Source organism: Cricetulus griseus, chromosome 8, assembly GCF_003668045.3.
Source record: "Cricetulus griseus strain 17A/GY chromosome 8, alternate assembly CriGri-PICRH-1.0, whole genome shotgun sequence".
Lineage (NCBI taxonomy): Eukaryota > Metazoa > Chordata > Mammalia > Rodentia > Cricetidae > Cricetulus > Cricetulus griseus.
Genome location: NC_048601.1, coordinates 92,128,683 through 92,156,262, shown reverse-complemented (window position 1 = coordinate 92,156,262; position 27,580 = coordinate 92,128,683). Strand labels below are relative to the sequence as shown.

The window sequence follows — 27,580 nt, the reverse complement described above, 5'->3', positions numbered from 1 at the left end:
CAGGACATTAAACTTTAGTAGGCTGGGCTTTAGACCTTAACACCCTGTAAAAAGGTTTAAGTAAGTGTTTGGGAAAGGTAGACGCTTTCAAGAATGTGTTAAACGGTCAGGAGGTAAAATGACAGCCTCAGGACTGGCTTGTAAGAAACAAGAGCAAAATGGAAGCCACCACAACAGTCTATCCATGTGGGGCGTGGCAGCACAGCCGGACACTGGCTCGCTCCTCACCAGTTATCTGTCCACAGGGGCATTTGTGCTTTCACAAACACTTTTCTGGAGCAGAAAGCGTCCCTAAGTGAAGTTTTAGATCATTTTTCCCAAGAAGCCTTTAGTCATATGCATGGGTTTAAACTGAGTCAACTGATAAGTAGACATCTTACATTTAAGAACACAATTTCGGGGTTGGAGAGATGGCTCAGAGGTTAAGAACACTGACTGCTCTTCCAGAGGTCCTGAGTTCAATTCCCAGCAACAACATGGTGGCTCACAACCATCCGTTATGAGATCTGCCCTCTTCTGGTGTGCAGACATACATGGAAGCAGAAATGCTGTATACAAACCAGGCTTTGGTGGTGCACGTCTTTAATCCCAGCACTCAGGAGGCAGAGGCAGGCAGATCTCGAGACCAGCCTGGTCTCCAGAGCAAGTGCCAGGATAGACTCCAAAAAAAAAAGTATCATAATAAATAAATCTTTAAAATTTATATATATATAATATATATATATATATATATATATATATATATAATCTCCAAGACAAGCATTTGAGACTCTAAATTTCTTGTCTAGTGACTGAACATCACGTGTCATTTAGGTAGGGTTTTTAAGTACTGGACCTTGAGATGGTTTTAAATATAAAGATTTTGTTGTTGTTGTTGTTTTAGAAAATTATCACTGAATTTTCAAAAAAAAAAAAAAAAGCTCAGTATATACTTCACGAGCATGTGAGCCGAGCACTGGTGGCACACACCTTAATCCCAGCACTCTGGAGGCAGATCTCTGTGAGTTCGAGGCCAGCCTGGTCTACCTAGTTCCAAGACAGGCGCCAAAACAATACTGAGAAACCCTGTCTCGAAAAAAAAAAAAAACCAAAAAAACAAAAAGAAAACAGACAAACAAACAAAAAGAGCATGTGAACTCGGATATTGTTATGAAACTGAACAATACAAGCAGGAAATTTTGACTTACTTACAGCAAGCAAATCGACCCATCTTAAGATTCCAATGATTCTAAACCAGGGTCTATGGAACCTGGAATGCTCCCTTCTCTTACAGAAACTTCAAATTATCTCATCAGTATGAACAGCCAGCAGAACTTTGCATTTAAAGTGACCACCAATTACAACAAAGGTTACAGATATATTACAACAAAGGTTACAGATATGTGGATGTTCTTCTCAAGCACACAAATCTGCCTTCCTATTTGAATAAAATTACTTAGTAAAATGTTAATGTTTCTCTTTCAAAGTTTTTGTTGTTGTTGTTGTTGTTTTGTTTTTCAAGACAGAGTTTCCCTGTATAGCCTTGGCTGTCCTGGAACTCACTCTGTAGACCAGGCTGGTCTCAAACTCACAGGGATCTGCCTGCCTCCCCAGTGCTGGGATTAAAGGCTCACACCAACACCACCCAGCTAGAAACTTGTTTTTAAAACATTACATATTGATACAAAACCACAAAGTTACCCTAGTCAAAGTAAAATGTTAAATCAACTGGATCTATATTTCACCACCCCCACATACACATTTTTGGTTTGGGGTCTACATAATTAAACAATTAGTAGCCACCAGTAATACAACTCATGGGTAAAAACACTAGTCACACAAACCTGGGGACCTGAGTTCAAATTCCAGAATACAAGTAAATTCGGAAGGATCCAACCCTAGGAGGCCAGGAGGCACTTATGGCACAGGGACCCAACACAAAATAATGAATGAATAGTTAAAAAACAGCTCATAAAATGCTGAGAGTTTAAAATGAACTCAATGTTTAATGTTAAAAGACATGCAACTAATCTTGGACAGACTAAAGCATTAAATTACTACCTATGATTCCACCATGAGGTTTCTAATTACATTTAATTACAAATTTTATTTGAGAACTGTTAAACAAGTCCATAAATTCAGAATCACTCAGACCAAGGTGCACTGAATGAACATTTTGATCTTCCGTCTGGAAGATCACTGTTTCAAAATTTGTTATTTACATTCATTTGAAAATCAAGAGCATGGGGCAGTCAAGATGATCAGTAAGCAAAGGCTCTTGTCATTCAACCCTGGCAACCTGAGTCCAGCCTTTAGAACCGACGGGGAGACCCAGCTTCACAAAGCTGACCTCTGACCTCTACATGTACACCTGGGCATTCACATACATCATACACACATCGCAAATGAAAAGAAAGGATACTACTAATACTTTAAGACTCACAGTTTTTTTCTTTAAAATCACGACTTCATTTAAACTTAGAAGTCAAATTTTAGTATTTTCAGCTTATAGCTCTTTCTGGAAAAAAAATCATAAAATTTTCTAACAAACTAGACATTTAAGCATTAAACAGCAGAATCAGCACCCAAAAGTAAGTTTGAAAATAGCATTAAAAAAAAGTCTGGGAATGCTTGCACACATCTTTAATCCCAGCACTCGGGAGGTAGAAACATGGATATCTGAGCGTTCAAGCACAGTCTGGTCTACACAGAGAGTTAGTTCTCGGACATCTCCCTTTACACAACAGAGACCCAGAGGGGCTGCAATAATGGCGCAATGATTAACAGCACTTACTTCCTTACAAAGGAACAGAGTGCAGTTCCCATGGCGGGTGTTTCACAACCTCTTATAACTCCTGTTCCAGGACATTCAAGACACTCTTCTGGCCTCTGCAGGCACCAATACCAACATATATAATGCACAGACATAAGCAAACTAAACATGAGAGACAGAGACATAGAAAGACAGAGAGAGACAGAAACAGAGACAGAGACGGACAGAGAGAGAGAGAGGGACAGAGACAGAGACGAGACAGAGACAGAAACAGAGAGACACGCACAGAGAGACACAGGGAGAGAGGGAGAGAGAGAGAGAGAGAGAGAGAGAGAGAGAGAGAGAGAGAGAGAGAGAGAGAGAGAACGATAGTAGCCTGGGTAAAGTATTTGCCATGTGAGCATAAACACCTGAGGTCAGGCCCTGAGAAGCAGTATGGCCAGCCATGGTAGTTCATGCCCATGAACCCAGCACTCCTACAGAAATAGGTGAACCCTGGGATGCTCACAGGCCAGCAGGCTTGTCCTACACAATGCCAAACAAGATGGAAGGCAAGGACCACACTCAAGAGTGTCCTCTGACATCCATGTATTTCCATACTGTGCACACATACACAGAAAAAAAGAAAAGAAAAGAGAAGAAAAGAAAAAATACCAGGGCTTGGCTGGAGAGATGACTCAGTAATTAAGAAAACATACTGTTGTTGCTCAGGACCCAGGTCGGGTTCCCTGCACCCTATGGTAGCTTACAACTGTAACTCCAGTTCCAAAGGATCCGACGCTTGCTTCTGATTCCCTCGGGCATGGCAAGCACATGGTTCACGGACATACATGAAGGCAAAAACACCCAGACTCATAAAATAAAAATAAATAAGTCTTTTTAAAACAAAGGTGTAGTGATATGTTATTTATGATTTATTAAAGCTTGACTGAGGATTCAGAAAAGCAAAGTCAGCCTCAAGTTATAGAGATCAGGCAGTGGTGATACACACCTTTAATCCCAGCAGCCGGAAGCTAGGAGGTAGTGGTGGTATAGCCTTTAATTCTAGGACTCAGAATTAAGAGGTAGACGGATCTCTTCTAGTCCAAGGCCACCCGGATCTACACAAGATTGAATCAGTCTAAAAGAGAATTATAGCTCACACCTTTAACCCCAGCACTAGAGGGGTATAAAACACAGGAGCAAGTATTCAGTATAGACATTCGTTCTCCAGCCACACTGAGGAGAGGCAGCAGTTTGAGACTTGGTGGAGAGCTCATGTGTGTGGATCAATACTCTTTCAGCCTGAGCTAGAGGTGAGAGCTAGTGGTCAGTTGCTTTGCTTCCCTGATCTTCAGCTTGAACCCCAAAATCAGTCCCTGAGTTATTTATTTTTCATGTTACACAAAGAAAAAATGTCTGGAGTGGTTGGTGGTGCACATCTTTAATCTCATCACTGAAATTGGAGAAATATCTTGAAAGTCACGGCTATGATTGCCAAAGGAGAAACCCATTTCCTAAGAAAATGTCTTCCAGCCGGGCGGTGATGGCTCATGTCTTTAATTCCAGCACTCAGGAGGCAGAGGGAGACAGATCTCTGTGAGTTCGAGCACAGCCTGGTCTACAGAGTGAGTTCCAGGACAGGCTCCAAAGCTACACAGAAAAACCCTGTCTTGAAAAGCAAAAAAAAAAAAAAAAAAAAAAAAAAAAAAAAAAAAAAAAAAAGAAAAAAGGAAAGAAAGAAGTGTCCTCCCTGACAGGAACAACACTGGTTATTTTCTGAATTTAGCTGACAGCTACGCAGGGATAGGAAGGCTGGCTAAGACACAGCAATAGCTGCACCTTCAATTTTGGTTATGAAATTCACCTCCACAATCTTCAGCTTCAAATCATTGAAACTGTCAAAGCAATATAAACCCTGAGAGCCTAACAATACTAACGGAGGGACCGTGGGCTGTCCATTTCCCTATGCCCGGAGGCTTCAGTCTGTTGAACTTGAAGCCTGACTGAGTGCCCAAATGTCCAAGCCTACTACATTTTGTTCACTCACACTTTTGTTTTGTTGAAGTTTTTTATGTCTGTCTTGGCGACTGTTCTATTGCTGTGAAAAGGCACCACGACCAAGGCACTTATTGCAGAGCACATTTAACTGGAGGCTTTTTACAGTCTCAGAGGGTGAATTCGAACCCATTACCATCATGGTGATGGGTAGGCAGGCGCTGGAGGAGTAGCTGAGAACAACCTGATCCTCAGCAGGAAACAGAGAAAGCTAACTGTGGATCGCATGGGCTCTGTGACCTCAAAGCCCACCCCTGTGATGCACATCTTCCAAAAAATGCCACACCTCCTGGTCCTTCCCAGGCCTGTGACCAAGCATTCAATATATGAGCCTATGGGGGCCATTCTCATTCAAACCACCGCACTGGGTCCCGTGTTTGGGGTTTTTTGTTGTTGTTTCTTTTTGCTTTGCTTTTTTTGCCTACATGTATCCATGTACACCTTGTGTGTGACTGGTATCCAAGGTCAGAAGAGGGCTTCAGATCTCCAAGAACTGGAATTACAGACATGAGCATATGAGCTATGAGCATATGAGCTATAGAAATACAGCTATGAGCTGCTATGTGGGTGCTGGGAACCAAAACTGGGTCCTATGAAACAGCAGTAAATTCTCTTAACACAGAGCCACAGCTCCAGTCTCACACTTGAGTTCTTTTTAATTAGTCTAAATATTTGGGGGGGGGCAGCATTTCGAGACAGGGTTTCTCTGTGGCTTTGGAGGCTGTCCTGGAACTCGCTCTTGTAGACCAGGCTGGTCTCCTGAACTCACAGAGATCCGCCTGCCTCTGCCTCCCAAGTGCTGGGTTTTAAAGGCGTGAGCCACCAACGCCCAGCTTAGTCTAAATATTTTTATGCATTTAGATTTTTTTCCTTTTGTGTTTATTGTTTTACATTTCTGTCCTCCACATCTGTTTTTTGTACGAAATCCCCTACCAGGCACTTGCTCTTGCATCTGCCACTATGGTGTAAATGCACGTTCACAAAGAACACCAATCCAAGCACTGTCAAAGTGCGCATTAGAGTGGAGTAGTAATTCCCAAAGTACAGCCTGCTCGTCTCTGGGTTTGCTGAGATGCTTCCAGGGGCCCGAGCAGTCAACACTATCATTATGATATTACTAGGATACCACGCTGCCCCTTTCAGTGTGCTGACGTCTGTATTGACGGTGCGGCGCGGCATGAAGCAAAGCAGGGGCTCTCCACTGTCTAGTCCCTCTATGGCTCACTGGCACCCTCGATAAAAAACTAGGTGTGTTCTGTCTTATTGTGGCCTTAATAAAAAAAAGAAAAAAAAAAAAGTGGTGAAAATAAGTGTTAGCCCGTCTCAATCTTTAGCACACATCCTTTTATTCATCTCTGAACTTAGAACAGAGGTACACACAAAGTGCTTCAGCTATCTGCTGTGGCTGTCTATACTACACAGAGGCCAGGCAACTTGCTTGAGGCACCATGTGGACTAGTCTTATTTTTTTCTCTGTGACAGAGCTTTACTCTCTGGCTCAGAGCTGGCCTAGAACTCCAAGTTCTGAGTGCTGGGATCACAATGATACACCACCAAGCCTGGGTCAGTCTCTCCTCAGACAGCATCAGGTCTACCTGAAGACACTTTAGGAAATCTGTGGCTATTTATGCTTGGGTGTCTGGTAGACAGTCGCCAAAAAGAATCAGGTGAACACATTACTTAGAAAATGGTTTTTCCTCACATATTTATTTCCAAATGATCAAATTTGAGCTTTAAGTCAAAATTGGAATTTTGAAAAACTTATACCTATTACCATGACTTCAATTAGTTCCTCATTATTCACAGATAAATATCCACTCAAAACACACGGGAAAGCATTGGACCTGAATGTCATTGTGCCCAGAGTTCACCGACATTTCAGATTTCAGTCAGCAACCTTTCTGGATAATCTAAACCGTGCCTGTTAACATGATTGGCCGGGGGGGGGGGGGGGGCGCGGGGCTGGAGAGATGGCTCAGTGGTTAATTAAGAACACATATTGCTCTTCTGGAGGACCTGGGTTTGGTTCCAGCACCCACACAGTGGTTCACAACCATCTGTAACTCTAGTTCTAAGGGATCCAAAACCTCTTCTGAACTCCATGGGCACCATGCATATGTCTGGTGTACATACAAACATGCAGGCAAAACACGTAAGTGCTCTTAATTAAAAAAATAAAATGTGAAGCCTGGTGATGGGGGCACCTGCCTTTAATTCCAATATTTGGGAGGCAGAGGCAAGTGGAACTGAGTTCAAGGCCAGCCTGGTTTACAGAGTGAGTTCCAGGACAACCAGAGCTACACAGAAACCCTGCCTTGAAAAACCAAATTGAAAACAAAACAAAACAAATGAGTATGGCAGTTTGAAAGAGAATGGTCCCCTATAGGCTCATGTTTAAATGCTTGGTCCCCAATTAGTGGGGCTGTTGGGGAAGGATTTGGCGGTGTGGCCTTATTGGAGGCGGTGTGGCAGTTTCAAAAGCCCACTCCAGGCCCAATGCTCTCTGCGACTGCTGCCTATGGATCAGGACATAAAGTTCTCAGTTATTGCTCCAGCACCATGTCTGCCTGTGTTCCACCACTCTCTGCCATGATTGTAAAGCCCTCTGAAACTAACCCCGCAATTAAATGCTGTTTTCTAAAAGGTGCTGCCTTAGTTAGGGTCTCTATTGCTGCAGTGAACCAAAAGCAAGTTGGGGAAGAAAGGATTTATTTGGCTTACACTTCTATATTATAATCCATGGTCAAAGGAAGGAAGGTCTATCACTGAACAGAGTAGGATCCTGGAGGCAGGAGCTGATGAAGAGGTCACAGAGGGGTGCTGCTCACTGACTTGCTCCCCACAGCTTCCTCAGCCTGCTTTCCTATAGAACCCAGAACCACCAGCCCACAGGTGTCTCCACCCACCATCAATCACTAAGAAAAGGCACTATAGCTTTGCCTACAGCCGGGTCTTATGGAGACATTTTCTCAATCAAGGTTCCCTCCTTTCACATAACTCTTGCTTGTGTGCAGCTGACATAAAACTATCCAGCATCGGTGCCTTGGTCACGATGTCTCTTCACAGCAACAGAACTACAATTAAGAAAGAAGCTGGGCCGGGCATTGGTGGCACACGCCTTTAATCCCAGCACTCGGGAGGCAGAGGCAGACGGATCTCTGTGAGTTCGAGACCAGCCTGGTCTCCAGAGCGAGTGCCATGATAGGCTCCAAAGCTACACAGAGAAACCCTGTCAAGAACGAAAGAAAGAAAGAAAGAAGAGAGAGAGAGAGAGAGAGAGAGAGAGAGAGAGAGAGAGAGAGAGAGGAAGGAAGGAAGGAAGGAAGGAAGGAAGGAAGGAAGGAAGGAAAGAAAGAAAGAAAGAAAGAAAGAAAGAAAGAAAGAAAGAAGCTGGAACCAGGACTGGGGCATTGCTGTGACAGACCTGACCATCAGCTTGATGGCAGAATGTGGAAGACTCTTTAAGTAGGGCTTCATGGGCCATCCTAGGAGATGTTTGGAAGACAGCAGTGCTGAAAGCAATGTGGGTCCACCTCAAGGTGTCAGAGGGGACGAGCACTGGCAGCTGGCCACGCCTGTTACATCTTAGCAAAGAATGTGGCTGTTTTTTGCCCTTGTCCAAAACTTTTGAAAATTCTGAAATCTAAAGGTTTTTTTTGTTTGTTTTCATTTTGTTTGTTGACTATTGAAATCACAGTTCAAAGACTCAGGTTTTGGAATTTCCAAATTAGGAATGCTTAAAAGGTTCATACAAATATCCCCAAATCCCCCAACTCCCAGATCTGATATACTTCTGGTCCTCAGTATTTTAGGTAACTTATCTGTTAACAACCTGCACTGCCAAATGGAGCACATGCTGCCATCTGCCAGCGTGCACCCTAGCTGTACGGGCACCACTTCCTCCACACTCCTGCCAACACCAGATACTTAGTCTTGCTCCTTTTTCTCCAAGTGGGTAAGACAGAAAATGCCACTATAACTAGCGTTCCCTAGCTAGTAAGATTGGTGTCCGCTCTCTCTATATATATGCATATCCAATATTCTACAAAGAAACTTAAAACATCCTATGTCGCTATACATGTCCAAGACACAAACAACAGGATTGTGAAGGGTTGCTTCTCTATCTCCATGTGGTAAGTTCACAAGCATTCTTTCACCAACTCCAAGTAGACATCAGTTAACCCAAGAAGTCCTCTACTGACATCACTGACTGCTAACACGCTGTGCATCAGTGTCACTGCCCCTTTTTATAGACACCAAAACCAGTAAAAACTGGAGACAAAATTCCATCAGTCTGCTGAGGACCACAGAGCTACTAGCAAGGACCCCTAAAAGCAGTTTGCCCAGCTCCAACCAAGATGACCCTGGCCCTCCTCCCTGAGCTGAGCTGCGGTCCCTCAGTTCACTGTTATTATGTGTACATACAAGGACCAGTCATGTTTTTCTTTAAAGGCTCATTACATTATTTGTAGTGTCTTTAATAAAAATCAAATAATACCCGGAATTTTAATCATCACTAGTGACAACTGTCTTGCCATAACCAATGTTAATAACATGAGCACAGTCATCCTTATTACAGGCCTGGTAGCCATAATCATACCTTACTCTAATTACCCTATCAGAAAGTTACCCTAGAATGGCTATGAAAGCCATGGAATGTTATGAGGCACAGCCATTCCCATGAGGCATGAAAGAGGCAAAAGCAGCTCAACAGGCTCTCGGGGGAACAGATCCCAAAACTGAACCAGACATTAAGCCTTCTACTATAACCCCAAATCACCATTAACCAACAGCATTAACTAAACTGAGAGCCACTGAGGTTACATATGTGAAGTCACTCGGAGACAGACACCATAGTTCCACCTACCCTCTTCCAAGCCTGAGTCAAGGTCATCCTCCTTACATCTTAACAGTTTGCACGTTGTCTCCCCACTGCTGCAGGCATGCACACACAGACACACACAGACACACACACACACACACAGAGACACACAGACACAGAGACACACAGACACAGAGACACACAGACAGGCACACAGGCACACAGACACACACACACAGATACACAGACACACAGACACACAGACACACAGACACACAGAGACACACAGACACACAGAGACACACAGACACACAGACACACACAGACACAGACACACAGACACAGACACACAGACACAGACACACAGACACACACAGACACACAGAGACACACAGACACAGAGACACACAGACACAGACAGGCACACAGACACACACACACAGATACACAGACACACAGACACACAGATACACAGACACACAGAGACACACAGACACACAGAGACACACAGACACACAGAGACACAGACACACACAGACACACACACAGACACACAGACACAGACACACACACACACACACACACACACACACACAGACACACACACACACAGACACACACACACACAGACACACACACACACACACACACACACACACACAAACCAGGATATTGCACACTTAAATGCCTTGGGTCATGCTGTCCCCTTTGTCCCATTCCTGGGTGGCCCAGTTTCTGCTGCTCTTCACATCCTTCCCTAGGGCACATGACATATTACAACTTACAGGAATGTCAGTCTACTTTTAAGATCCCTCTTACAACAAACCATTAAAGCTACTAAATAAAAACTGGGGGGGGGGGGGTGCAGGGGTGGAGAGATGGCTCCAGGGTTACGGGCACCTGCTGCTCTCAAGGGAACACACCAGTCAGGAAGCTCACAGCTGTTCTAACTCCAGGTCCAGGGGATCTGATGCCTCTGATCTCCACAGGCAACTATATTCACCTATACATACCCATATGGAGAGACACACACCTATATGTAACTAGAAATAATAAAAACAAATCTCGAGCCAGCAGTGGTGGCGCACGCCTTTAATCCCAGAACTTGGGAGGCAGAGGCAGGCAGATCTCTGAGTTTAAGGCCAGTCTGGTTATAGAGCGAGTTCCAGGATAGTCAGGGCTATACAGAGAAACCCTGTCTCAAAAAAACAAAAAGAAAGAAAGAGAGAAAGAGAGAAAGAGAGAAAGAAAGAAAGAAAGAAAGAAAGAAAGAAAGAAAGAAAGAAAGAAAGAAAGGAACACTTTGAAAAAATTATAAATAAACATCACCCAAGCAATTTAGCTGTAACAAAATGGGAACGACTGTAGTGTAGGTACTTCTCTTCAGACAAGGGTGTATTCTTTCTAACCCATGAAATGGAAACAGAACCAACCATTTTGCTGGTGTTCTGTCTGTGCGTGGTCAGAACAACTCACTTCTGAAATCAAAAAACATAGAAATAAGCCAGGCATAGTGGCACACTTTGTTTGGGCTAAGCCTCAGTTCAAAGCCAGCCTGGGTTACACACTGAGACTCTATCCCCACCTCCATCCTCCAAAAATGAAAGGAAGGAGAGAAAGAGACACGGAAGACACAATATCATATACACGAAGTATAGAAATTAAAACACCCCAAGGGGTGCTGGAGAGATGGCTCAGTGGTTAAGAGCACTGGATGCTCTTCCAGAGGTCCTGGGTTCAATTCCCAGCACCTGCATGGTAGCTCATAAATATCTATAAGGGATCCAATGCCATCTTCTGGTGTGCAGACAATACATCCATATACATAAAATATTATAAATCAACAAACACTCAAGGGCTAGCGAAATGTCTCACCAGGTAAACATGAGTGTCTTTTTTTTTTAAACATTTTATTTATTATGTATACAACATTCTGCTTCCATGTATATGTGCACACCAGAAGAGGGCACCAGATCTCATAACGAATGGTTGTGAGCCACCATGTGGTTGCTGGGAATTGAACTCAGGACCTCTGGAAGAGCAGCTGGTGTTCTTAACCTTTGAGCCATCTCTCCAGCGCCAACATGAGTGTCTTTAACTCCACAAAGCCATCCTCTGGCCACCACACATGTGCTGTAGCATACACACATCATACATACAATAAAATAAAAAAATTTAAACTTCTGCCAAAATTAATCTGCCAAAAAAAAAAAAAAGTCTACATTTGTATAAAGCGTGCCAAGCTTAGAAGGGGGAGAGGGATACCTGGAAAAATGGCTTAGTGGTTAAGAGTGATTGCTGCTCTTCCAGAGGGCCTCAGTTTTATCCCTACCACCTATATTAGGAGGCTCACAACCATTTGTAACTGCAGTTATTGGGGATCCAACACCCTCTTCTGGTCTCTGTGGGTACCTAACATAGGTGGCATACACTCACACACACACATACATATAGAAATTTTAAAATATATTTTAAGAAATAAAAATAGGGTCTAGAGAAATGGCTCAGTGATTAAGAGCCCTCAATGCTCTTCCAGAGGTCCCATGTTCAATTCCTAGTAACCACATGGTGGCTCATAACCATCTGTACTGAGATCTGGTGCCCTCTTCTGTCCTGCAGGCATACATGCAGACAGAACACGGTATACATGATAAATAAATCTTTAAAAACAAAACAAAACAAAAACTGCAGTGAATAGCACAATGGTGCAAACCAATCTAGCCCCAGCTACTCAAGAGGCTGAGCTCTGTGGATCCCCTGAGCCTGACAACTTGAGGCCAGCCTGGGCAACATAGTGAGACCTCCCATCTCAAAAAATAAACTACATTAATTAAGCTAAATTAAACATTTGGGAGTTTCTAGGGGGAACTCAATCACGTCCCAGATTTAACAGCATCCCGGCCTCTCATAAGTCGGCTGCCTGACCATTATCCACTGAGCTAGACACTACCTTCTTTTCTATTGTTTCAAGAAATCCCCTCGTTGTACTTTAACACGCAAGACTGCTGCTTAAAACACACAAATAAATATAAATATAACTACACGAACTAAATATCCAGCAGAAAAGACACATTTAGAGGTCAAAGTCAGGTAACCTGAGAAGTGGGTGGTGAGACAACTGTACCACCAAACGGGCGCCAAAAACAAGTCGGCAGAATAGAAACAACACCTTCGCCACCTTGCAGATGATTTTTTCTTTCAAGACAGGGTTTCTCTGTGTAGTTTTGGAGCCTATCCTGGCACTCGCTCTGGAGACCAGACTGGCCTCGAACTCACAGAGATCCGCTTGCCTCTACCTCCCGAGTGCTGGGATTAAAAAGGTGTGCAACCAGTGCCCGGCTAAATACATTTTTTTGATATAACAATTCCTGACCTAAGAATTTGTGATATAAAATTTTCCAGACTAAAAATGGCCTGGTGGTATATACCCACATCCCAGCTCTCAGGAGACCAGACTGAGCTACACAGCAAGATTTTATAATATCTTTAAAAATAAAAAATGCCCTGAACTATGGGTTCAGTAGTGGTTGCATAGCACAAAGGAAGCTCCAAGTTTGAGCCCCTAGTGAACAATTCAACTTGAAAAACTTCTGGAGAGTTCAATGATACATATATAAAAATATATGGGGGTACTGGAGAAACAGCTCAGAGGTTAAGGGCACTTCCAGAGGACAAGAGTTCAATTCCCAGCACCCACATGGCAGCTCACAACTGTCTGCAACTTCAGGATCCAACACCCTCACACAGACATACATGCAGGCAAAACACTGGCGTGTACACACACATACAAAGAATATATGACTGGTGTTATCATGAAAAAGTTAATTATTGTATAAATATACTTCACAACAGAGCTAGCTAATGGTTAAATCTATCCATATCGCACTTAAGAGTCTTCAACACATATAGTAAAAGCACCAGGTAAAATCACATTATAAACAGTTATTTTATAGTCGGGTGGTGGTGGTGCAATCCTTTATTCCTAGCACTCAGAAGGCATTGGCAGACCTGGTCTTCAAAGTGAGTTCCAGGACAGCCAGAACTACTATATAGAGAAATCCTGTCTTGAAAAACTAAAGGGGGGAAAAATCACATTATAAACAGTTTTTTATAGCTGGGTGGTGGTGGTACACACACTCCTTTATTCCTAGCACTTGGGAGGCAGAGGCAGGTGGATCTCCATGAGGGCAAGGCCAGCCTGGTCTACAAAGTGAGTTCCAGACAGCCAGAGCTACACAGAGAAACCCTGTCTTGGAAAAAATAACTATATGTGTGTATATGTACATATGTAATATACACGTACATGTTATATAATGTTTGTGAAGAGCATAGAGCTGGGACCTTCCGGTGAAGTCACTGCATACACACGAGGACCAGAGCCTGGAAGCCCAGAGACCATGGTAAGTGCCAGGTAGGCATGGCCACCTGCCTATAATCCCAGTGCACAGGGGATGAAGACAAGCAATTCCTGGAGCAAACAGAGCCAAAACATCGCTCTAGCTCATACAGAATGCAACTGCAACTCTAGGGACTGTGCCATATCTGACTTGGGAGGACAACAGCACTCACCTACCCCCCAAAATACACAGACACACACAATTAAACGTAAGAATACAATAGCACTCATCTACCCCCCCAAAATACACAGACACACTCAATTAAATGTAAGAATAGTCTCATTATGAAGCCCAGGATAGCCCGCAACTCACTATGTAGAATAAGATGGCCTCAAATTCAGAGATCCAGTGGTCTCTGCTAAGTATTATAATCAAAGGCATTTATTTCCACCATGCCTCTCTGAAAAAAATTAAGAAAAAAAAGATTTCATTTTACCTTGTGGTTGCTTTTTTTTTTTTTTTTAATCATTTATTTCCATGAGCAGCGCACACCTGGAGGTCAGAGAGCAACTTAGGGACATCAGTCCTCTCCTTCCATCACATGGCTCCTCATCAAACTCAGGGTCAAAAGGCGTGGGAACAACCCTTGTGTCTCTTCATCCACTGGACCATTTCATAAGCCCTTATGTATTGTTACTGATTTTAAATGAAGATGCTTCTATTTTTATCTTTATTTTCTACATATGAATGTTTTGTCTACATGCCTGGTGCCTTTGGAAGCCAGGAGAGGGCACTGAGTCCCTGAAATTACAAAATGATTGTTAGTTGCTATGTGGGTGCTGAGAATAGAACCCAGGCCTTCTGGAAGAGCAGCAAACGCTCTCAACCATTTGGCTATCTCTCTGGCCCTACCCTCACCTCCATGTTTTAAGTTGATTTAAATGTACATCAACAAATGTAAAGTTCACATGTTCAAGACTTAGTCTATTGGTGGTCTATTATATCTGTGTCAACCTATGAGAAAAATTAACACATGCTCACTATAAACAAAATACCCAGGAGGTCACATGCCTGTAACCCCAGTGCTGAGCATTCACAAGGTCGAAGGGATATTAGATGGAGGTTCAAGGCCAGTCTGGAGCACACTAGCATCCGTGACAAACAAACAAACATACAAAAGGAAACAAAGGAGGAGGGAGAGGGGGAGGAAAGAGAGAAAGAAAAACTTTTTCCTTTATTTTCAGACAGGTTATCATTATGTAGCCCAGGCTGGCCTCACCTCCCAAGTGCTGGGATCACAGGAGCTAGACAACCACACCCAGATGCAGATTCTACATAACCGAGTAGATGTCAGGAAACAGAACAAAGATCGTCTACATTTGCCATCACCTCCAGATCCAATCTACCTTCATCCAGTTTTCACTGTGGTCAGTATGACTGTGCTTTACACAAAACACAGTCTCACAGGAGCCATGGAAGAAAACCTCTCTGGCCTCAACTTCCTCATCTAAAACTAGATAGAGCGTTAGCTGGAGAGTCAGGTTCAGAGCACTTGCTGCTCTTTTAGAAGACCCAGGTTCAGTTACTAGCTTCATCACTGGCTGTAATTCTAGTTTCAGGGAGTCCAATGCCCTTTCCTGGCCTCAAACAACACAACACACACACACACACACACACACACACACACACACACACACACACACACACACCCACACCCACGGCACACATACATATATACAAGCAAAACATTCACACACACACACACACAATAACAATAAATCTTCATTAAGAAAGAAAGAAAACACTACCATGCCCCCTTATTACATGGGATTAGGATCAAACCCAAAGTAGAGATCTCATACCCCACATCCTTTAGGCTATATACGCTATAGCCACTATAGGCTCTTCAGTTCTCTAAGGACACACAAGATAAAGATTCCCCTCAACAGTAGGAATCAAAGAGACTTCCCTCTGCAAGGTAGGGCCCTTTCAAACAAGCCGGGACAAATAGGCACCATTTTAAATCCTAAGAACATATTCCCACAGTCACACTCAAGGGAAAAGCTGGGGTTTCTCTATATACCCATTTCTCACTCTCAGCTGCCACCACCCCCACCCTATCCTACTACTCATTCATGGTTAAATGAAGCTGCTAAAAAAAGTATCAAAGCTAAAGGTCTTGGTTTGTTGTTGTTTTAGGGTTTTGGAGACAAGGTTCCTCTGTGTAGCCCTGGCTGTCCTGGAACTTGCTTTCTGACTAGGCTGGGCTTGAACTCAGGGATCCACCTGCCTCTGCTGGAATTAAAGGTGGCCTGAGTCACCATGCCAGACGTTGGTTTCCTTCTTAAAAACTGATGTCTGAGCTGGGTGCGGTAGTGCCCACTTGTGATTACAGCACTGGAAGGTGGTGCAGCAGCACCAGGCATCCAGGGCCAGCCATGGCTCCATGAGACTCTGGCTCCAAAAACAAAACAAAACTAGAATTCCTGAATGTTTTCACTCTCTAATAAGCTGTGATTCCCCACTACTTTGGGCTGTTGAAAGGAAGACTGTAATAAGTCAACCCTTCAAAGACTTCCAAACTTCAGAAACAGCAAGAAAGCAGATGTCTCTGCCCTGACTTGTCCCCACAAACACGAGAGGGCTGCTAGAAATCCTCAAGTATTTGGGCAACTTCATGAGGCGAGCGAAGTCAGGCTGGGCAGGGCAGAAGGGCCAGCAGGAGTGCTGTGGGCTGGCCTCCTCACCCAGGGCTCTATGGAGAATCCTTTAGTAAAGGATTTACTCTGTGTCTCTTTAATTTTCCTTCCTGAAAACAGCAGGTGTCTAATACACTAAAAAAGGATTTTTAAGAATGTGTGTGTGTGTGTGTGTGTGTGTGTGTGTGTGTGTGTTTTGTGTTGTGTTGTGTTGTGTGTGCACATGCCTGTGGAGGCAGGAGTCAGATCCCAAGAGACTGGAGTTACGGGTGGTTATGAGACCCAGTTGAGAATCGAATCCAGTCCTTTGGAAGAGTGACGTCTGCTCTTAACCTTTTAACTGCCAAGCCTGCTCTTCAGCCCCAAACAGCATCCTACTGATCAAAGAACTTACATAGACAAACACAAGTCTTGACAGGAAGCCAAGTTCCTCAAGAGCTAAGTACGGAAGCACTTCATTCCGGCAGCTAAGGTGGCCGGCCATTAAAGGCGGAATTCACAACTGAGGAGCCTGCTCTCATCTGGATGAGTTTTCAAGCATGCAATATACTAAGGAGGAATTTAGGCACTTTCAAAAGATCGTATTTCAAAGGGCATTGGTGGTGCAATCCTTTTATCCCAGCACTTGGGAGGCAGAGGCAGGTGGATCTCTGTGAGTTTGAAGCCAGCCTGGTCTACAGAGCGAGTGCCAGGTCAGGCTCCAAAGCTACACAGAGAAACCCTATCTGGGGAAGAAAAACAACAACAAAGATTGTATTTCTTGTGCTGTAAGTTTTATGAATAAAATGAAAAGAATGCTTAACTTCTCCCAGCATCCAAAAATAACCAAATGATTAAAGTCTTTTAAAGAGCTAGGTGTGGTGATGCATATCTGTAACCCCAGCAGTAGGGTAGGCTGTAGAGAATGTAGAGTTCTAGGCCAGCCTGAGCAACAGGGAAAGACACTAACTCAACTAATTATTAAAACTATCCTGTGCTATCCATAACGGCTTCAACAACAGTTCCAACCTCTGCTTGTCAAGTCATTATGCTCTATAGAAGATCTGAACTTGACCTCACTCTTTTGCAACCTATGATAGCATCTGGAGGATTTGCCAAATGTATGTTAATATAAAGCAGTATGGTTTGTCTCAGAAACTGAGCTCACAGCCACCAGAAATGCTGAAATACACCAGGCAATAGGTCCTGGCCCAAATGTCACAAACAAGTCTTGTCTGTTGAGCAAGATGATCTACTGGAGTTAGGGAACTCTTCCAGCTCTAACAGATTAGAAACAAGAAACTCATAAATTATATTTCTAGAAATTAGGAAAACAACCCAAGAGCCTAATAAATGAAACCTGGAAGAAAGGCAATATTCCAGGTCATTGTCATAAATCCATCCACTTATAGCACTACCAGAAGGTACAGTTAGTTGTTTTTCTCTAAAATTTATTTATTTTGGGTAACTGGGTGTGGTTTTGATATCTTTAATCCCAGCATCTGGAGGCAGAGGCAAGCGGATCTTTAAACTGGTCTACAGAGTGAGTTCCAGGACAGCCAGAGCTACCGAGAGAGACCCTGTCTTGGAGAAGGGGAAGAAAAAGACTTTCATTTTGGGCCAAAGGGACGGTTCATATGCTGGCTCACAACCGTTTTACATAATTCTTTTACATTTTTCTCAGTTTCATTTTATGTATGAATGCTTTGCCTACATGTGTCTGTTTGTCATGTGGGTGTCTAGTGCCTACAGGTCAGAATGGGGGTTGGAATTTGGATCATCATGAGCCACCATGTGAGTGCTGGGAACCCAAACCAGGTCGTCGGCAAGAGCAGCAAATGCACCTAACTGCTGAGCTCTCTCTTAGTCCCGAAGGCTGAGATTTAACACCATCTGCACTCACACATTCGTCTACACCACAGAACTCCAGCAGTACCCCACACAGGTGATTCCACACTCTTTTGCCAAAGTCTATTTTACTTTTCCTCAAAACACTCCATCTACCTGACCACGGTGAAGAAGAGGTTGGTTTCTATTCAAGGTACTAAGCCTAATAAGGACCCTGAAAGCTGGGCATGGTGGAGCATGCCTTTAAGCCCAGCACTCAGAAGGCAGAGGCACACCAATTTCTGTGAGTTCGAGGCCAGCCTGCTCTACAGAGCCAAGTTCCAGGACAGGCTCCAAAGCTACAGAGAAACCCTGTCTGGGGGTGGGGTGCATTGGGGGGAGTACTGGAAATTGAACCCTGGACTTCTATATGATAAACTACCACTAGGCTACACCTTTGGTTCAATATTCAGATATTTTATGTTCCAAGCATTTGAGGCCAATAACCCTCTTAGCAGAAATGGCATCAATTTCAAATTTCCCAAATATATGTTAAGACCCAAGATAATGCTGAGTCAGTCACACAGCAATTTTAAAGCCCTCCTTGGGGGACTTGGAGAGACCCCGTCCAAAAAAACAGAGGCCGGAGATACAGCCCTGTAGTAACTAGAGCACTTTATAGAATGACTGCAATCCCAGCAGGACAATAATGTAAAGATGATCACGGCCCATCAACTCCTTCTAGACAATCAAGCATACAACCCTACCATCTGCAGACAGACACAGTCGCCTTATCTTTCCAGCATCTAGTCTGGCCTGGTAAATTGCCTTAATTAATGGACTGGGGCAGGATAAAAATGTGGCAATCACTGGAGGAGGGAGGTACCCTTTGGCTACTAACTGAATGAGATAGATAGCACCTGGACAAACATCTTACAGGGATAAGCACCTAGGGGCCAGTTATGGGAGTGACTCCTCTAGGACTCTTTAATCCAGCCTTAGTAAATCACCCAAAAAGACAGCATGTGGGGCAGAACCAACCACGTAACAGACCTATGGAAATTGGAGAAAGAGCAAGCTGTGCTGAGTGCTGAGGGCACACACCTGGGAACTCAGACCTCAGGAGGTTGAGGCAGAAGGCTCTCCAAGTCAGTCTGCATTACACAGTGAGATCCTATCTCAAAAGAAAGAAGGTTGGGGGTGTAACACACCCATTACTGGACTCCTTGCCTAGCATACACAAAGCTGTGGGTTCAGCCCCCAACACACAGACAGAGCGTGGTGGCAGATACCTATAACCAGCTCTCAGGAGGTAGAGGCTAGAGGATCAGAAATTCGGGACTATCCTCTGCTACACAGCAAATGTGGGCTGAGCCTGAGAAACAAGAGACCCTGTCTCCCAAAAGTAGTTATTTGAACCAGTAAGCTTCGTTATAGTTTGCTGGGCAGAATATGCAATACCGTGACTGCGACACACTCTACTCCCCAGACAGCGATCAAGTGACAATAATGTCAGATCTTTTAAGAACTTCAAGCCTGGTGTGTGTGATACACCCCAGTAATCGAGACCCCAGGACCCAAGGCCAAAAAATGAGTCTGCAGCCAGCTGGGTTATATAGCAAGACTGGCCGAAAAAGAAAACCAACACTTGGCCCTTTCTCAGCTTATCCACTACAGTTTTCTTGATGAGCTCAAACTATTTCTTAATCAAGTTAAATGGTCTCAGGATAATTCTCTAAAACATGTGCAGTTGTTGAAGTGTGAGACCCCCTTTGGGACAACAAAATCCACATGCCATGTTAATATTTGCTTCTATTTACTCGCCAATAGTAAGCACTTACCAGACAGGACATCAGGTCATGATAAATTACACCCTCAATTTAAATAGAGCTATCCAAAGTAAGCCTACCACCAACCTTCAAACAAATTCTGGCAGTCCAAGCCAATCTGTAAACATCGGACATGAGGGGCAGAAATCCTAACTGAGAATGCCAACCCTTTGGTCACTGCTACCACAGTGCCACCTCCTGTCTTGTGACTCTGGAAGCTTGAATCAGAGGCAACAGTAGATAAAGGAAACAGAGCTAAGAATAGCACGGCTAAACCATCTTTCCGCCTCTCCTTCCTCCCAGACCAAACCAACTGCCAGTCAGTGAGTGGATAATTCATACCTTTCAAAAATTAGTTACTGCTAGGAAAGCTGCTGCCTGAATGCTAAGGACAACTGCAAGAAGAGTCCCTCACAAAGATGGAGGTGGTTTAACAGTTCACTTTAATTCAAGATCCCAGTCCAGTGACACCACACCCACAGCGCAGGGCTCACAAAGGGTTTCAAAGCATGGCAAAGATAATTCTCCACTCGCTGACTGCCTGAAAGTGGTGCACAGGAAAAAGGCGGAGAAAGCAACTGAATCACTGTACTACAGAAAATTTCAAGTCAAGCTCCTCAGAGAGAAAGCATCAGATCTCTATAATTCCAAAGATATTTGTAAATTTTAAGCCTGTTTGAGAGCCCATTTGCTTCCAGAAAAGTGGCAAAACCTCAGAACAAATTATGCCCCTTGGACTTTGTCACAACAGCGTCTGGTCTGAACACAGAGTATCAGCAACCACACAGGTCAAAAGCAAGAGCCAAATATCAGAAGCCAGGTTTCCAATTCCCACTGGTTTCAGAAAGATGTCATGTTTCAGTAACAGCTTCCTCAGGGTTGGTGTGAACAAAACATGGTAGAAGCTACTTTAACATTTCGTTTCTAAAAATTCTATTAAGGCCAAAGTAAGAAATCTCACAATTTTTTTTTTAAATTGTACCCAGCAAATAGGAAATTTAAAAAAAAAATCAAAAGAAAAAAATCCCTCCAGCTACAACCACTTAACTAACAGTCACATGCTGGCAATCTGAAGTTATGCACTCAAAAGATAACTTTGCTTGAAATTCTTTCCCAACCAAGTTCCCTAACATTAAACCTCAAATATCTACATGTGTGAGAAATTCCACAATTCAAAATTAAGACTCATTTGTACTACGCCCGCTAAGGAAGAACTATACCTGTGTGTAAATGTTCAGACTTGAAAATAGCTTTTGCAATCCCTGAGACTTTGAAGCTGGCCCCAGAGTCTGCAGTTACCAGGGCCCTGGCTAAGGGGTACTCTGCCTCGTCCCATACAAAAGCAATATGCTAGCTTTTAAGCAGCCACTTACAGTGGGATGAATTAAAAACCCCAGTAATTTCTGTAACTCAACTGATGTCATGAGCACAAGATTCCAGTATCAAAGTAAGTTGTTCCCTTTATCTTCTTATTAAGAACATGAAGTACCACAAACTATTTTCAAGGATCCTTCTTGGTGCACATTAACTATAACATCCTATAATTTCTATCCTTTATTCAAATGTTCATAACTGAGGTTAAGAATTAAATCACAAGTTTGATCAAATATGAGTACACAGTGAAAAACTGAAAATATGAAAAATCAGGAGTCTGTAAGGCATGGAAATTTAACTGAAACCACCATGTCTCAGTTCTGCAGCATCAGCAACTTTGCCATTCCTTCTCCCGTGCCCAACAGCCCACAACATAACAAAAACAGGGCAGCAGTGCGGCTTATATCAGCACACAGGGGCGTCCAGAAGCCCTCAGAATCTAGTGGCTCTTCCAACCACTCTCTTCTACAATCCTTCCTAGATAAAACTATTTCTTCACTCACCTCATGTCCAAGAGGGAAAAAAAAAAAATCAGTTCTGCTCTGGAAGCTATCAAGCCTTCCTATGCCTTATCCTTTGAATCTGGGACTGATGGTGTAACACCATCTCAGAGTCCAAAGCAATCTTCTCTTCTGGAGACAGGCATCCTCAGGCCCTGTGCACTCTGCTGTAATCTACAGCAGAGGGGCATCTGAATGCAGAAAAGCCACATTCCTTCCACATTCCCTTGAGACTTCAGTAATGGGGAACTAAGCTTGGTTTGAACCAAACTCAACAATACCCCTTCCTGAAAGAGTCCCGCCCAGCTCAGCTTGCAGTGAGAGCTAGGCTAGCCTGCAAAGCATCCAATCACCTCTGTGCTTGCAGCTCTCCTGTTCATCCATCTCAGAGTGCTGCCAGAAGCATTCCCCAGCAGCAGCCTCCCAACATGCCTTGCAAACAGGTATAAAGGTCACTACCCTACAAGTGGGCGTGCCTGCCTCAAATGCCCACATCATGGTGGAAAAATGACTGCTAAGCACAACAAACTCTATCCCAAAGTTCAACAGGCTACCTTGGCAATCTATTGATCTGACTGAGCTGTGTACTCAACTCACTATCAAAGTAATCCACACCAGAGCCACCTCTTAACCTTGCCATAGGTATGAGCATGTGGCTGCCTGGTCACTTCTTGGCCTTCCAAAGCCCATGGAGATGATGGAAGAGTCCAGATAAGGAAAACTGCACAACTTCAAGGTTCAGTTAAAATGAATCGTAATACAGAAAACAGTAAATTCCCTGACAGATAAAAAGAAGGCTCTACTTATACAGTATTTAAAATCCTAAACCTTCTGGCAGTGGGAAGAAAAAGCAGAAAAGTTCATTATTATTACATTGTTAATAAACTGAAGCAGCTTCCGGTAAACATTTGCTCCCATTTGCTACATCTGTCTGGGACCTTTCCAAAAGAGGAACCCTGCACATTCAAAAGTAACAAGTAACTGTTTTCAGTCTAAGCAAAGCTTTTAGGAGTAAGACTAGCAGTTGTTACCAAAGTTCCTAAATTAATTCTCCACACCTGTGGAGACATTAATTCCTAAAAGAACAGCAGAGGACACAGCAAATGAGGTCAATACATTAACTGTACCTGAAATACTCGAGACATTTAATGTTTTTAATTCCAAAAGATTCCTTTGATTATAATCATTTGCTCTTCCTGGCACTGGAACCCACAGCTTAAGCATGTTTGTTAAGCAAGCATTCTACTACTGAGCTGCAACACAATACCAATCTTTCTTTTTTTTTTTTTTTTTTTGCTTACTTTTAACTCAACAATTGATAAAAACCAAGAACTGGAGATGTAGTGCCTGCCTGCATAAATGAAGCCCTGGATTGATCCCAAGCACAGAGGGGAAAAAAAAAAAATCAGATACTCTGGATAGACATGAAACCAACCAACATATGTACAGTAAGTTTCATATTTTCAAAGCAGCAGATTCACAGGCTAGGTCTCTACTTCTTAAGGGCACAGGATTTTTCCCTCAATTGTTTAAACTCCTATGAAGCCAACATCAACTTAATACTTTTCACCCACACCTACTTTAGAAGATTTAAAAGCAAAACAAAACAAAACAAAAAGAAAAAACATTCTACTACATGAAATAACTTTACCCCCTACTAAAATTCCTTAACCGGAACTAAATCAAGTTGCTCAAATATCTTTCCAATTATCTTAAGGGAAATTAAACAAGTACTTTAAAAAAAAAATTCTACAAATATCCACCCCAGTTTATTCCTAAAGCCAGGAATGTGACATGATTCATGTGGAAGGGAGCTTCATTCAAAACAGTCACACAGCATTCTCCCTGCACGCTGTCTCTATGGGGCAGCTCCCTCTGTCCCCTAGAGCACAGACTCACAAATACTTAACCAGATACACACAGCTCTGGTTTGAATTAACTTCAAGCTTATTGTTTGGCCCAGGTTAGGAAGGGGATGGAGGGCAGAAGGGCAAGACAGAAACCCTAACCCCACCTTGCAAAACCCAGAAGGGCATAAGGTTAACCTCAGTCTTTCCCAGTTAAACTATAGTCCTGGCCTGTGCCAGGGCAAAAAGAGCCATTTCTCTAAAAAGCTTCAGTAGTTAAAACAGCCTGCAAATATTTGTAAAGTTGACAGCTACAGATGCTCTCAGAGAAATCCCACTAAAGTAGCACAGATCTCCCAGTCTTCACCGTTCTTGGTGGTGATTTGTAAGCAAAAACACACCAAAGGCAGGAGCTGAACAAAGGCGCTGTTTGCAAAAACTTTGGAGTGTTTGAAAGGCTGCAGGACCCCGGCATTCACTCTCTGTATTCCAATGGCCGCTGGCTGGCGAGTGAACCAGGGCAAAGAAAACTGTGTTCCTCCTCTCTCAGAAGTGCCCACCACGGCAGACCAGCCCCCCACATCCGTCCTGGCCCTGCCTCCTAAATCCCGTAGTTCCCAAAGGCTGTTGAAGCGACTCGACCTGCTCTGACAAGAACACGAAGCTGCGAGAGAGAGCTTCCTTGACCGGCTTTTAGAACAGCAACAATAACCCAGAAGCAGGGGCTGCAAACAAGCCCTCGATTACTTCCCAGAATTATCAACGCGCGCGCACACACCTGCCATAAACTTAAATGCAAGGGGAAAAACAGCAAGCTAAGCCGCGGCCCCAGCGTGTAAGCCTGAGTGGTCCTAGTTTTCATCTGTGCCCAGTGCTTTCTCCCTACAAGTGTCGAGAAAAGGGTAAATCAGCTCACCTCTGCCTTTTGGGGACAGAGTGCTCAACTTCCATCGGCTTCCCGTGCAGTTCCATTTTACCTGCGGACACACAAGAGGCGAGACCAAAGGCTAGATTCAGCGGCTCTCCCCGCCTCGAAACCCGCAGTCTTTAAAACACAGCTGGCTTAGGGGACCCACGGAGGGGCCCAAAGATCCCCACCCGGCTCAAGGACAAGGGAGGAGCAGGGCACCGCCAGGGTGCGGAGCTGACCCCTCGGGTGGGTGTGGCTTTTTAACTTGCAGAAGGCTAGGAAGGGAGCCCAATAGTCCAGACTCACCAGTTGGGTTGCATTTTCGCTTCCTGACCCTCCTCAAAAGGCCACCCAGCAACCCAGGGTCTGCAAAAGGGACCCCCCCCTCCCAACAGACAGCCTGCGATGGGGACGCGCGGCCTTCTTCCTGGTCCCCGTCCAGGCTGGCCTGGAGCACTGGGCGGTGGGATTGAGGAGCCAGGGTGCCAGGAGGGCTGGAGCGGCCGGGGTGCTGGTCAGTATGCGCTGACCCGGCCAGGCGCTGGCTTCGAGCGCAGCTGGGAAACCGAAAGGCGCCCGCATCGGCTCTCCCCTTCGGGCATCCGGGCAGAGCGCGCCCGGGCCCGGACCGCGGCGCCGCGCGTGGCAGGGCTGCCGTTCTGGCTACAGCGGCCGCCGCCGCCCACCTGCCCCCTTCGCTCCAACGACCCCGCGAGGTGGCCTCGGCCGGGTGGAGCGGCGCCGCCTGGACACGGCCTCCCTCGGGCGTGGGGCTAAGGCCACTTTCTGTTCTCCACCGCCGGGGGACAGCGGGTAGCGAGAGGGCCCGGCGGGCGTCCACGCTGGGCCCCGAGGCCCGCCTGGCCCGGCCTGCAGCACGCGCCGCGCCCCGGCGGCTGACAGCGCGTCGTCCCCCCCTCCCCGCAACCCCGGCCCCGGATGGCAGCTGCGGCGATGGGGACGCCCAGACCACGCGCTCGGGCCCCACCTGAAAGCGCCTCGATGGCCTTGAGGGCCCAGCCCTCGTCCGGGCAGTCCACGAACGCGTAGCCCGTCTTCACCAGGAAGGGGCCGGCCACCGGGATCTTAGCGTCCTTGAAGACACTTTCCAGGTCCGCGGGGCCGGCATGGTCGCTTAGATTCCCGATGTACAGTTTGTTCATTGTGAAGAGGGGTCGTTTTAAAAACCGAGGAAAATGCTAAATTAAAAGCACCCACGGCGGTGGATGGAGCCGGTGGGTTTTGTTCCTCTCTTCTTGCCTTTCAAACCCACACGCAGTGACCTGAGCACGGGAGCGGCGGGCGAAAACCAGATCCCAGGGTCCTTTTTCCTCGGCTGGGTATTAAAAAAAATTGAGAGAGAAAGAAAAAGCCTAGCGACGAGCCCAGCGTCGAGTCTTCCTAACTCTGGGGAGGAGGCGGGATTAGCGAGAGAAAGGAGGAGGCGCGGGGGAAACTACTTTTTGTCTCTTCCTCCCCAACCCCTTTGGCAGCGGCCAGCGGGCTGTGAAAATATCACACTACGTGGGGCAGGCGCCGCCTCCCCGTAAAAAACCCCGAGGGGTGACTGGCAGCGGCGAAGGGAGTGGGGCGGGGGCAGCCGCTCCGAGTGTCCGGCTTTTTGAATGAGCCACGTGTTCAAACTACAAATCAACGTCTCACGTGAGGAATCCCAGCGCCTCAATTAGAGTGGGTTTCGGAGAAAAGGGAAAAAAAAAAAAAAAAAAAAGCGAGAGAACGAGAGGGGGGAGGGGAAGCGAGATTGGACGAGGGACCCCGAGCCGCGGAGGGGGGCGGAGAGCACCGAGCCGCAGCCGCCGGCGCGGGCCGCGGTGGGCACGGCGAGTTTCGCAAGGGTCCGAGCCTCGGAAGGGTCAGACGGGCGATCCTTTTTTCTTAGGGCGAGGAAGCGGCTAAGGGGTCCCGCCGCTGCAGTTGCCGTAGTTTTAACCATTCGATTTTTGAAAATATGGGTCACTTAACAACGAAACCTGGATGGCAATCTCGAACTCGCGCGGTGGCTTTGATGACGAGGGAAAGTGGAACCCCGGGGCAGAGCGCAGCTCCCCTCGCGGGCCCCGGGCACCGAGCGGGCGAGCGGGCGAGCCGGGCGGCCCGGGCCGGCGTGGGGGAGGGGAGCCGGCGTCCGGGGCGGGTGTCTGCGCGACACCTCCTCCGCCTGCGCTACGGGTGGCTCTCCGCCTCGGCGTTCATTGGCTGCTCGGCTGCGAGAAGGCTCTGGATAAATGAGGCCGGGGGCGGGCTGGCCGCGTGGGGGAGGGGCGCGGGGCGGAGGCTGCGGGGCTGGGGTGGCCGAGTGGGAAAAGTCGGTACTTAAAGGGAAACCCTCGCTTCCTGTGGTTTCTCGAAGGGGGAGGGTCGGGGAGTACTGCTACTTTTATTTAAATAATTTTAGTTAGAGAACTTGGGACGCTCATGGATCCCCGCTCCGCGGCAGCCCTAGGTGGTGGCCGCGCTAGGGGACTGTTCCTCGGCTCTTTCTGCCTTCCTTTGACGGTGCGAGCCATTCATTATTTTCCCTGTAGGTAATGAGCACAATGGTGGTTGGGGGGTTGGGTCTGGGCCCGGTGGAGCCTTCCTGAGCCTACAAAATGTGAGCTGGAGAACAGGAATACGGAAAAAAGGCAGTGCCCCTGTCCTTGTGGG

General features: G+C 45.5%; 1 protein-coding gene across 1 annotated transcript in view; it reads right to left on the bottom strand.

Annotated features, from left to right (window-relative positions):
- The window catches only part of Igf2bp3 (insulin like growth factor 2 mRNA binding protein 3), a 134,486-nt gene extending 107,895 nt beyond the window's left edge, over window positions 1-26,591 (bottom strand). The window contains exons 1-2 of the mRNA XM_027429579.2: window positions 25,902-26,591; window positions 24,920-24,980 (exon numbers count right to left, since the gene is read on the bottom strand). Of these exons, the coding sequence (XP_027285380.1) occupies window positions 24,920-24,980; window positions 25,902-26,076 (236 nt within the window). The 5' untranslated portion in view covers window positions 26,077-26,591. The remainder of the gene's footprint in view (window positions 1-24,919; window positions 24,981-25,901) is intronic.
- Between the last annotated feature and the right edge of the window lie 989 nt (window positions 26,592-27,580).